Source organism: Equus asinus, chromosome 19 (assembly GCF_041296235.1).
Source record: "Equus asinus isolate D_3611 breed Donkey chromosome 19, EquAss-T2T_v2, whole genome shotgun sequence".
Taxonomy (NCBI): Eukaryota; Metazoa; Chordata; class Mammalia; order Perissodactyla; family Equidae; genus Equus; species Equus asinus.
In genome coordinates this window covers 27,383,549-27,396,027 of record NC_091808.1, presented here as the reverse complement: position 1 = coordinate 27,396,027, position 12,479 = coordinate 27,383,549, and the positions used below count along the sequence as shown (strand labels likewise).

General features: G+C 34.0%; 1 protein-coding gene across 18 annotated transcripts in view; it reads right to left on the bottom strand.

Moving 5' to 3' along the window:
- KANSL1L (KAT8 regulatory NSL complex subunit 1 like) overlaps window positions 1–12,479 on the bottom strand; it is a 138,463-nt gene that overhangs the window by 68,916 nt on the left and 57,068 nt on the right. For all 18 annotated transcript variants that reach the window (XM_070489861.1, XM_070489856.1, XM_070489857.1 and 15 more), the window contains one exon: window positions 8,597–8,718. In XM_070489861.1, the coding sequence (XP_070345962.1) occupies window positions 8,597–8,718 (122 nt within the window). The remainder of the gene's footprint in view (window positions 1–8,596; window positions 8,719–12,479) is intronic.

The window sequence follows — 12,479 nt, the reverse complement described above, 5'->3', positions numbered from 1 at the left end:
AATGCTGATTACCTGCAAGAAATCTTGAAAGACATTTCATTCATTCAATAAATATTTATTGGTGCCCAAAATGTGACTCTCACTGATCCAGATGCTAGGGAAATAGCAGTTAAGAAGACACACAAAATAAAATTCCTACTCTCATGGAGCTTACATGCTCAAGCAGGCAGAGAGACAACAAACAAGTAAAAAAATAGCAAAATAATATCACATTTGTAATCTTATTTGATGGTCACAACAATTTGGAATCAGACTGTTCTCATTAACTGTGATTCAGAAAGTTGCCCAAAATCGCAATGCTACTAAGTGGCAGAGTTGAGAGTGATTTCAGATCTGTCTGACTCCAAAGTGATATTCTTAATAATGAGTTTTCTTCATAGTATTTGATCAGGGTTTAAAATTACACATTTAGTTGTGTGATTATTTGGTTGACGTCATTTTTCCCAAACTAGTGGACAGAGACCACATCTGTTTTTGTTTAACCTCGTATCCCCAGTGCCCAAATCAGTGCCTGGCCACTGAAGTCCTCATGCGGTATTTGTTGACTACTAAGTGGACTCGTTTACAGATCTACACCTATTCATCTCAATAGTTCCTGAGGATCTGGTCATAGTGATGAGCTTGAGTCATCAAAGAAAAACGGAATTAAGTTCAGTATCATCTAAGAAAGGCAGAATGTACTAAATTTTACTTAATTCTTCCCAAATGGTTTATTTGAAAATTTTTGGCAGTTGAGTAGAATCTTCATTCCTCCTTCTGTCTTGGGTATCTCTTTCCGTAATAACTTCTAGATTGTGCTTTAAAGTTACTAAGACATGTGGAGTAATTTCTATCCATTCACTAAATCTCTTGATTGAAACTCACATAAAATTATTACGTCCAAAGCAAGCAGAACAGTGATGTTACAAAAAGATACACATTTTAGGCTGTATTGAAATCTTTATGCTTTTATCGTTCATTTGTTTGAGAAAATGGAATTCCTCAAAGATAAATGTTTAATTAAAGAATATTAGCACTAGAAACTACTTCAGAAAATATTTGTGTCCCAGTAAATTTAAAGATAAAGAAATGAGATGCAAAGAGATTAAGTGATTTGCCCAAGGTCACAAAACGTCTAAAACAAAAAGAGTATGTAAAAATGTATATAGTCCCATAACCACAAGTTACCCTGAAACCACTAAATTATAAAAAACACTATAATTGATTAAGAATAAACAAAAGGTAAAACTTTTTTTGGGGGGGAGGGGAAGAGATTAAATGTCCCAAGATGGTTTTTTGAGGAGCTATGTTTTATGTAATATGAGAATAAAACCCAACAGTGTGTTCACCCTGAATTTTAGAGTGCTTGATTTAATTACAGGGTCCCACACAAACTAGGTGGACAAAGGCAGGATGGCAGTTTGACATCTTCCCAAGAGATATGATGGAAAGATAAATGGTACCTCAGTGGCTCCTAGTATGTATCTGCACAATGAATGTCGTCAGTAATAGCTGGCCTGTGAGGCCCTACATATGCCCTCAAAATCCTTATCGTAACTTGGGCCACTCGGAAGCACTTGTTTAAAAGAGTAAGAATAGTTCTAAATCAGTGACTAGTACACTGCCTAGGGTGTAAAAGAAATAACAGACTATATCTACAATTTTAATACACATTATGTCCTTACATAAAATATCAATGGCTAATATTATGAGGCAGGCAGCATCTTATGTGCCAGGCCATGTCATAAGAGATTTATATATACTATCTCCTTTACTTGTCACACAATCATATACTGTCTCCCAACAACTGGTCTGTTTACTGCACGACATACACTTAACTCTTAGTCATGATCTGTTGAGTGGCACACTACATTTTAAGAGACCCAACACAGACCTTTTAAGATAATATGATGTAGAAATTTGGTTAGAGTGGACACTGAACAATGTCAAATGTTGGTTAAGACTTTATACAATTTTTGGATCAGAGAGAATACAAATATTTAGACACCATAATGACAATTTTAAGAACATACAAGGCAAATATATATTATTTATCACAGTAAATTACCAAATTTCCTTACTTGGAAATATACTTTTGCCTGTATCTACAAACATTCTGCAAATTCCTATTATTGTACTGCTATTATTAGGTCTGACATTTGTATTAATTTACGCATTTCAGCTGAGTATGTACCTCAAACTTCACAACTGAATATACCAGTACTTTTCAGGTCGTGGGGACAACTAAAAATATGCTATAGATACTGGTCCTTCTCTTTAGCCATTCTTCATCTGCTTTCCACAAGTATGTATGAATGCTTTCATTGGAAAAGACAGAGCAGCCATCCTAGATTAAGACAGATTTGACAGATAAAAGAAAAGAGGAAGGATTATAAAATCAATACCTGTATCAGTTTCTATCACTAAATTTTAAAGTAACATGTTGAAATGAGATTCAATTCTCTTTGTTTCCCCTTCAACAAATTAAACAAATTAAATATCACATTCCTACTTAATGTGGCATTCCCATCTTAAAATTTTGATATTTTACGGCTATAATTTTAACAGTGTGGAACTAGTCAAATTTTGCTCAGTTTTAGGATTTAAAATATTTAAACAGCATTTAAATATTTTTTCAAAACTATGACAACCACAGTATCTTCTATTTATCCTTTTTGAAGTATATAATTTGTGCCCTATTTTTCTTAACTTTCTATTGTGAAATATAAGATACCTATAGGTAAGTACATAAAACATTTATCTCACGATTAACCTGTAAATACGAAGCAATGCCTCTCCTACTCCTCCACTCTCCCATAACCACCACGCAGGCCAAGACACGGAACATTATTAGCACCCAAGAAGCCCCCTCCTCTATGTGTACCTCCTCTTCATACTTAAGAAAGATGGAAAGTTAAATCAGTACTTTTACGGGCCTCCTGAACAATTCAAGGACCTGAGAACAATTTGAATCCATTTACCTTTCTCTAGAACCATATGCTATTGTTGCCATGGACTTTTTTTTAACCCCACTAGACATATTTTACTCCTGTTTGTTTACAGATGCCCACAGAGTTATTTCCCATTTTACTTGTTCTTTATTCTTTCTTGCATCTCAAATTACCAGTGTAGGATCATCACCTTCCACAGCCTGAAGCACACTCATTATGGTTATCCTTAATTAGAGTCTGCCAGTGACAAGCTCTCTCCATTTTAATGTCTGAAAACATCTGTTTCACACTCACGCCTGAAAGATGTTTTCTCTGAGAAGAGAATTTCTAGGTAGACAGTTCTTTCAACATCCTGAAGATATCATTCCACTGTACTCTGGCTCCCGTAATTATTGTTGAGAAGTTAACTGTAAGTCAAACAGTGGCTTCAATGAAGGTAATGTCTTCCTCCTCCCCTACGCCCACTGTTCCATTTGTCTTGTTTTCACATTTTCCTCTATATTTCTAGGGGGAGATTTCTTTTTATTTGTCCTCCTCAGGAATCTGTCGTCAGCTTCAGAAATTTGGTGTCTTTCACAAGATCAGGTAATTTTTTTTAGCTGATACCTCTTCAAATATTGCTTCCGCTTCATCCTTTCTCTCATCTTCCAGGTCTCCAATTAAGTCTTACAGTGGACTTGCTCAATATGCTCTCCACATTTTTTAAATGACTCTTTTGTGTCCACATTGCTGCCAAACTCACTTGTTTAAGTCCTTAATTTCAGTATTTTCCTAAGTTTTATTTGGACCTTTTCCAGATGTGCTACATCACTTTTACAGTTTCTTCCTTGCAGGTGTTTTCAAGCCTATCTTTTATTTTTATTATCAGAATAAGCACTGTGCTTTAAATAATCAGTGTTTGATAATTCTAGTATCTGAAAACTTTATCATCTGTTTTTGCTATCTGTTATTTTCTCCTAGTCTTACTCTCTTGCTCTGTCTCCTCACATGCTTGATTATATTTGACTGTGTGGTGATCACTGCCCTTGAAAAACCATTCCCGAGGATTTCCCGGGGTTGAGAAAGAAGGGGCCTTCCTCCAGAGAGGATCTGCATTGGCCTCTGCTGTCTACCTTGGAGTATCAGCCATTCCAGAAGCATTTTGAACTAGGGATGCCTTGGACGACACATTTATGCAAATCTGGACTGACAATCCTTGTGAAAATCCCCACCATGGTCAGACTGTCTCAAAGACGGGTTTGCTTTGTTTTCCTTTTATCTTCTGCTCTGCTCAGCACCAAGACCAATCTCCCACCCTACGCCGGGGTGGGGAGGGGGAAAGCAGTCTTTCCTCAGCTTTATGTTCACTGCGAGGGTGCATCCCTGGAGGAGGGCGGTCCCAGCTAAACATGGTGAGGCTGTCCTTTCATCTCCCGACCAGAGGCATATCTGTTTCTCACTCCACAAGCTAGTAAAACTTCACTCGATTTTTCTGGATTCGGCTTTAAGTTTCTCTTCCTTTCCCACAAAGCTATCAAAGCCTCAACTTAATTTTCTCAGAATTTGGCCTCAGACAAAAGTAGATTGCTGTGCCTTGCTTTATTTTTCTGGGTTCCTGCTTTTTCCTAGCTTTCGACTTGGAAATATCATTAACAACATTCACTAATTTCTCATTTTCAAAATAAACACTAAAATATTCAAAAGCAGGGACTCGGACAGATATTTTTATACCCCTGTTCATAGCAGTGTTATTCACAGCCAAAAGGTAGAAACAACCCAAATGTTCATCCAAGGATCAATGGATAAACAAACGTGATCTGTACACCAACAGAATATTATTCAATCTCATAAAGGAAGGGAATGTCGATACATACTACAATATGGGTGAACCTTGATGACATTATGCTCAGTGAAAGAAGCCAGTCATAAAAGGACAAATACTGTATGATTTCACTTGTATTAGGCACCTAAGTAGTCAAATTTACAGAGACAGAAAGCAGAATGGCAGTACCAAAGACTGGGAAGAAGAGAGAATGAGGAGCTATTGTTTAATGGGTATGGACTTTCAGTTTAGGAAGATGGAAAAAGTTCTGGAGATGGATGATGGGGACTGTTCCACAAAAATGTGAATGTACTCAATGCCAGAAGACTTAAAAATGGTTAAAATACTAAATTTTATGTTATGTACATTTTACCAGAATTTTAAAAATTCTTATTCAAATGATGAAATTTCTTACCTTCACATTTACTTAAATACATAAGATGAACAATATTGATATGTTTAATGGGGATATCTTCAGAAAGTGCTTTGTGGTTAAGTGTCAAGTTTGAATAACATTAAACAGACTACACCCTTACTCTTGAAAAGCTTTGAGTCTGAAAGACGTTTTCTTCATGCATAATTAGATGTGAAGAAAAAAATAACAATATTTGAAAAACAACAAGACACGAGAAATAAAACTAGGCTTCATTTGACATTTTATTCTCAGGGTCAAAAGGCTTAGAAATAGATAAATTTCACATTGCTCCAACACAGATAGCTTTAAATCAAAGCTTTATATATATTACTATAATATAAAATTGTGTCTCCAATTAATTTTCAAAATCTATGGTAATCTCAAATGTAATGTACAATAATCTGTTAAATTTATAAAATTTCACTACACATTTATTTTATAAAAAGTTCAATGAGAGAATACTTTTAAATTAAATTCTTAACTAGTTTTACAAGTATCAATTAAGTACTTTTCACAATATAATTAAGGGAGTTAAAAAAAACAACTTAGAAACCACATAACATCCTTCTCCAGGGGTGGGCTGCTCATGCTACAAAAACAGGAGAGGAGAGGAGGGAAATGAAGGGAAAGGGGCAATATTGTACTTGCCAATATCTATTCAAACCTTTACTTAACTTCCCCAGCATCCTTTCCCACTCTTAACTTGGCTACAGTCACTTTCTAAACAACTGCATCTACACCCATCTCAATCTCTTTTGTGCCACTCTCAAAGAACAAGTGTATCTTCTCCTGTCATAACATCCCTCCATAACTTTATAATATGTATTTCTACCTTTCTCATTTCTGGCTCTTTCCCTTCCCTTTGTTCTAGCAAAGATGCTTGTATTTCTCCCATCTTAAAAACAAAAATACCTTCCTTGACCTTGTACATCCATTTTATTATAGCTTTTACAATCAGCAGCCTTCAAAGTATAATCTTGACAGTTTCTCTTCTTCCTCTTCAGTTCTCTTACCACCCTGCTCTCATCTTTCTCTCTCCATCACACCATGACACTGCTCTTGCTAAGGTCTCAATTTATAACTGACAAAACCAAGAGATATTTCTCAGTACCTTTCTTTGGCATCTGACACATCAAGCACATACACTCAAAATTTTCTACTTGTCCTTCAGATTTACTACTCTTTTATCTGCAACATATTCCAGTTTCTATGTTCCTGGTTAAACAGATTTGTATATTATGTTATCTATTATCATAAATACAATTTTTACAAAAATTTTAAAGAGATCATGAGTATCCCCCATATCTTTTGTTTCACCTAGCAGTTTGCTGGCTATGCGGTAACAAAATATTTAAAAAGAGTTATTAAAGATAAACTATACATTTTAAACAAAAACTCTAATATTCTAAATTTGCTGTTCTCTTTGATGAAAGGTAGCTGTATTACATTTTCTAGAAAATGTTAGAGAATAAATACAATCTTTCCTTCAAAGGAAATATAATGTTTTGGCAACAAATGTGAAAATAAATGCTTTTTGAAAGAAACTCATGTTATGTACAAAGTATTTTGAAAAAATGTTAATTGTTGCCAAAAATAAATAAAATAATTAGTAAAAATAAAATTAATTAAAACGTTACATATCAACACACTTCAAAAAGGTGGAGAACAAATTTTTATTTGCTTTTAAATCTATCAAACAAAGAATTTTAGTCGGTTTTGAACCTGCTACAAACTTTCAAAAACAAACCTGCCAATTAGTTTGTAGGAATAACTACTTGACATTAGGAAAAATGGTAATTACTAGCTGATTTCAAGAAGAACCTTTGAACTATTGGTAGACAGAACTGAAAAAGTACCAAGATTTAGTAAACACAGCCAACATTACATTCCTTTCCTTTGGATCTATGTATCTTTATGAGGCATCTTTTTCAACTATGACAGCTATTAAAAGCAAATATTCAAACAACTGGACACAACTGCATTATTATGTGATATTTTAAATAATTGCATGTTTCACCTACTAGACTGTGAGTTATTAGGCAGAGACTCTGTCTTCTTCATCTTTGTATCCCTAGGACTTTTACTGTATGGCACACAGCAGATAGTCATGCAATAAATATTTAGTGAATGAATGCCCCAAAAACAAGCAAGTGTATTAAAATGAAAGCATGTACACACACACGTAAGTATATGGGTACTAGTGTAATCCCTGGTTAGGTAGACAAAACATTACCAAAATGGGTGTAACCCAAAACCACATGCTCACACACCAATTCGATGGTGTTTAATGGCTCAACTTGTAATTATGGCTTTCTTAATTAGGGTATGTTCTCACACATGAAGATATCATAGCTGTCCTATACAACGTGTGAAAATCTTTACTTTCAAAGTGAATCATCAATGATACAAGGAATGAATATAAAGTCAACAAAAAGTAAAGCAAAGCCAACAGAACTGTTTCCATAACAAATAATGGATAAATGACCCAGGACAAATAAAACTGTAAAAGTATTAAAAATTAGACTTTCAAAATAACAAATTAGAAATAAAAACTGAATAACAGCATTTTTATTTTAAGACATTTTATATTCACTAATCTCATTAAGAATGTGCTGGCTACTTAGCACGACTTTCACCATGGTATAAATTTTCCTTTCATGCAGTGTTAACAAGTTTTTTAATAATAAATCATGTAAGCATTAATATAAATACTTCTCAATACTAAATTACACTTAGTCCTCGATGGTAAAGCAAAGAAGCTCACACTACAATTTTATTGGAAAAAAATTGGATGCACACACAAAATGATATTCTATTGGTATCTTTAATTCTAACTGCATCTTTAAAAGAAGAGATTCAAAGAGAAAAGTAAACAAAACAAATGCTTTTCTAAAAAAGAATGAGGATGCATTACATATATATAGTAGCTGATATAACATAATAAATTGCTAATGATTGTAGGAATTATTACATTATTTACACTCAGAAAACAAATTTACCTTATAAAACCTGAGGCACAAAATGATTGAGTAAAACTGAAGCTGAATTTTATGGATGATATTCACCAATCCTCTGTGCCCAAAGTATACGTAGGTCTTTCTTTTTCAAATGCATTGCAAGGGCACTTCGGAGCTAAAGAATATAAAATGTACAGAATGGAAGGTATACTAAACAAGGCAGTAATTCTATAGCAAATGGTATCACTGTTTTTCCTTTTAGAAACATGATAAAACTTTCTGGAAAGCTTTCTACCTCATTCTCAGGTTTATAGTTACTTAATTGTATAAGTTTGATGTTATCTAAAAATGCATCCATGGTCTACTGATTGTACTCTAATAGCACTTAAGTAAGAAGAAAAAACCAGCTATAATGCTTAAAAAAATCAAAACAAAATAAAAATAAAATAAGCAAAGCCAAATTTGGAAACAAAACTATCCCATGGGTACCTACCTCCTGGAAACACCATTAGCCACACATTTATGGTTACAGGATTTGGAGGAGAGGGGTGATGAAGTTGGGGACAAGTTGAGAGGTGCAATCAAACTGTTGATGATCTCAGTCAACTGTGCACTCTGCAAGAAAACAGTCAAGCTTTTACTCCTGCTAAGCAAGAAATGTAAGTTACATCTCAGGTCTTTAGTTCATATTAAATGCTTAACTTCTCATGAAACAAGCAACTGTTTATATTTTGGTAGATATTTTAATCTACAAAGACAATTTACACCACTACTGATTTTTCCACTTATAGTAAAGCGACATTTTAAAGTACCCCTTTTTCAGATCCTTTCTTGTCACAGTTCCTTTAATCTAGTCATCTCAGTCTTTAAAACATTTGAACTCAGCTAATAGCATCTACATAATATTTTCTTTGAGGCAGCCAAATTAATAATAACAAAATCATAGCTATAATTTATGCTGTGCCAGGCACTATACTAGGCACTAAACAAAGACCATTTCTAATCTTTACAACTAATCTGCAAAGTACATAATATTAGAACTACTGATATTACTATTATTAAAATCAATTACAGATGAGGAAATTGAAGCAAAGAAAGATTAGGCAGCTTGATCAAGGATTATAAAGTTGGGTAAGAAATGGATTTAGGATTCAAATTCAGGTGCTAGACTGTTTCTCAGTTTTTTTTCTAATTCAAAAATATCAGTTTCTTTAGGTACCCAAAATTTTCATTGACCCTTAGCCCAAACTTAAGTATTTGTAATATATAATAAATATGAAATTATTCTCAAAAAATCAGCTACAATAACTATAATAAACACAGGCTATGTCAATGGAAAGTACAGTTCTACAAAAGAATGACAACTATTTTCATTACACATGTAATCCATGTTCATTGGAGAAAAAAGGGAAAGCATAGAAAGGTTTAGAAAAGGAAAAGAAAATCACCTATAATCATATTTCACAGAGAAAACCATTGCTCATATCTTGGTATATATTCATCCCTAAAGACTAAATTTTTTGAGTATATGTAAGTATGAATGTATACATAACATGTGTGTGTACTCAAACACACACAAACCCTTTTCATTGTCATGCCACATCAATTTTCTAAAACCTGGTTTTCTCACTTAATATAGTGTGATAATATTTTAAAAAATATATAGACCTATTTCACCATGTTTATTAACTGCAGGGAATTCTATTATAAAATAGAAGGGTATATGAAATGATTATCTTGAATCTAATATGTTACTAGAAAAAATGAGACTAAAGAATATGATAGAACTAAATACAATATTTGAATTCTTCAAAAAGTTTTTCATGAAACAGATTGAAACGTTTTATCTTTTTGAAAAATATGTACCTAATGATTTATTTTAAAAATTATTACCCATTTTTAGATTAAAGCTCATTTTCAAAATCACTAATAAAAAGATTCTTTATCCATTTAACAAGTGTTCATTAGTTTAGTCATACAAATAAATTTATAGAGTATGTCATATTTTCCAGTCTGCAACACTGAGACACTCTTCTCATTTTTCTACCTCCAAAAATACCATGTAAAATTTTCTAAGCCACTGGAGGACGCTGGTCAGGTATGTGTGAATAATTAGCCCAGAAGGACAGCATCATTACCAACCCCTAGCTTTACCCTAACAAATACCCCACCCCAGCCCAATAAAATCTCATATATTTGAGTCCATATCTGGGATATGAAATTCACAGTAAAAATGAGAATAAAATTAAAACTGGGAGAGGCATAATTTGAACTCTGAAAACAAAACTATCAGCTTTAAAATCAAAACATTTACTAGCTATTGATAAGTTTTCTAATGTAAATACACCAGTGTGAAATTGATTTTTTTTTTTTTTTAAGATTTTTATTTTTTTCCTTTTTCTCCCCAAAGCCCCCTGGGTACACAGTTGTATATTCTTCGTCGTGGGTCCTTCTAGTTGTGGCATGTGGGATGCTGCCTCAGCGTGGTTTGATGAGCAGTGCCATGTCCATGCCCAGGATTCGAACCAACGAAACACTGGGCTGCCTGCAGCACAGCGCGCAAACTTAACCACTCGGCCATGGGGCCAGCCCCTGAAATTGATTTTAAATTACCTGAAGTTCTAAAATAAAATCATCATTCAATTTATGAAGAAACTATATTATCTAAAATGCAACTATGCATTAATACTACAAATGAATGTTATTTTTAAAAACTGATAGTCTGCAACTCAATAGTGCCTTTACATTTTAGCTGGCAACTCTTTAGTTGCTTTTGAGATACATAAATAAATTTTGTTAGGTAAGCAAAACATTCCTCCAACAAAATTAATTTAATCAGGTCAAAGGATTATCTTATCTATATTCAAGTTCCACTAAGGCCAGTGAACAGTTAGAAATCAATAGATTAATCTTAAGAATAGTATGTGTGATATCAGGCTTGCCACCTCTGCTACTTAACTCACTCCTGGACTTTCTTCTTCAATAAGTATTTGAAAGCAACTTATTTTTTTTTTTAATTGGCCTATAAAAACATTATTAGCATATGTTTCAATAGCAAATGACCTATTCACGGGCAATTTATTAATGATCTCTACAAGCGACGGGTGCTGCCCCTTTCTGCACCCTTTCCCTCCACTCTCCCTACATCCAGAGCCATTACTATTGTTCTCACAACTCTTGGTTCTCTTCCCTACCAAAGCCTCTGGCACTCCTGTCAGCAGTGGGACCTAAAACGAACACGATACCCAGGGCCAACTTCATGGGTGAGCAACCTGGGCAGTTGCACAGGGCTGCGCCCAGAATGCTACACTGTCACTGAGTTAAAACTCTTAAAAATTGTCTTTAACAAAGGGCTATGTAATTTAACTTTGCCCCGAGCCCCACAAATTAGGCAGTTCTAGTATTAACTCAGGTCTAATCAAAGAAATTGGTGCAAGAAGAAACAAAAAATATGAGCAATCTCTTTCCAAAGGATTAGTGACCTACAGGTAAAGAAAGTGAAGATTTGACTGACCAAGCAAATACATTATTCTGGAGAGTGAAACAACTAGGGTCAAACTGAAAGGGTATTGATCCTATGAGATGAGAAGGGGGAAAACAAAAGAGAGAAGTGGGAAGATAACCAGCCCATTCAAAACACCACTCATCTGGGAAAGTGCATTCCAATTTTACATCAGATGATTACAAAATAAGTTTCTGAATTAAAAAATATTCAGAGGAGTTGGATTACGCATTCCAATTAAGGAAAATTCTAGGCAATTGTAAATTTAAGAAATATGGGGTAAGAGGAGTTATATCATATTCCAACTTATTAGGAATAAGACAGTAGTAATGTGGTACTAAATTATATCACAATGTATGTCAGAAAAACTCAGCAAAATTAGATGTGAGCCTGCATGAATCCATATTACCCAGTGGAACAATATAATCATGCAGCTGTGGTCCCAATTGGGTATATTCCAGCAGATTCAGTCTGGTTGCAAGTCAACAAACTTCTAGAAAGTCACGTTTGTTCAAGAGCCACCAAAGTCTAAATCAAAATAAATGGTTTGATTTCAAAGGATAGACACAGGACAGAATAATTAAACCTCCAGAGTTATCTATAATAGGATTTAAATGCCAGGGAAGGCTTTGGAATCAAAGTAATTTTTTAGGGCTTATTCAACTTTCCAATTACATAGTCATCTTTTATGAAAGAATTCATATTCCAGTATCATCTTTCACTAAAAATCTCTATCAATAAATTAATCAAACAACCATTCAGATTTATGAAGTGGTACCACTGTTTTTTCCCCATGAAAAAAGTTCAATGATGAGCAATTTTATTAGAAAAAAGGTTTTCCAACCCTGGTATAAATGAGTTCTAAGCCTATGGC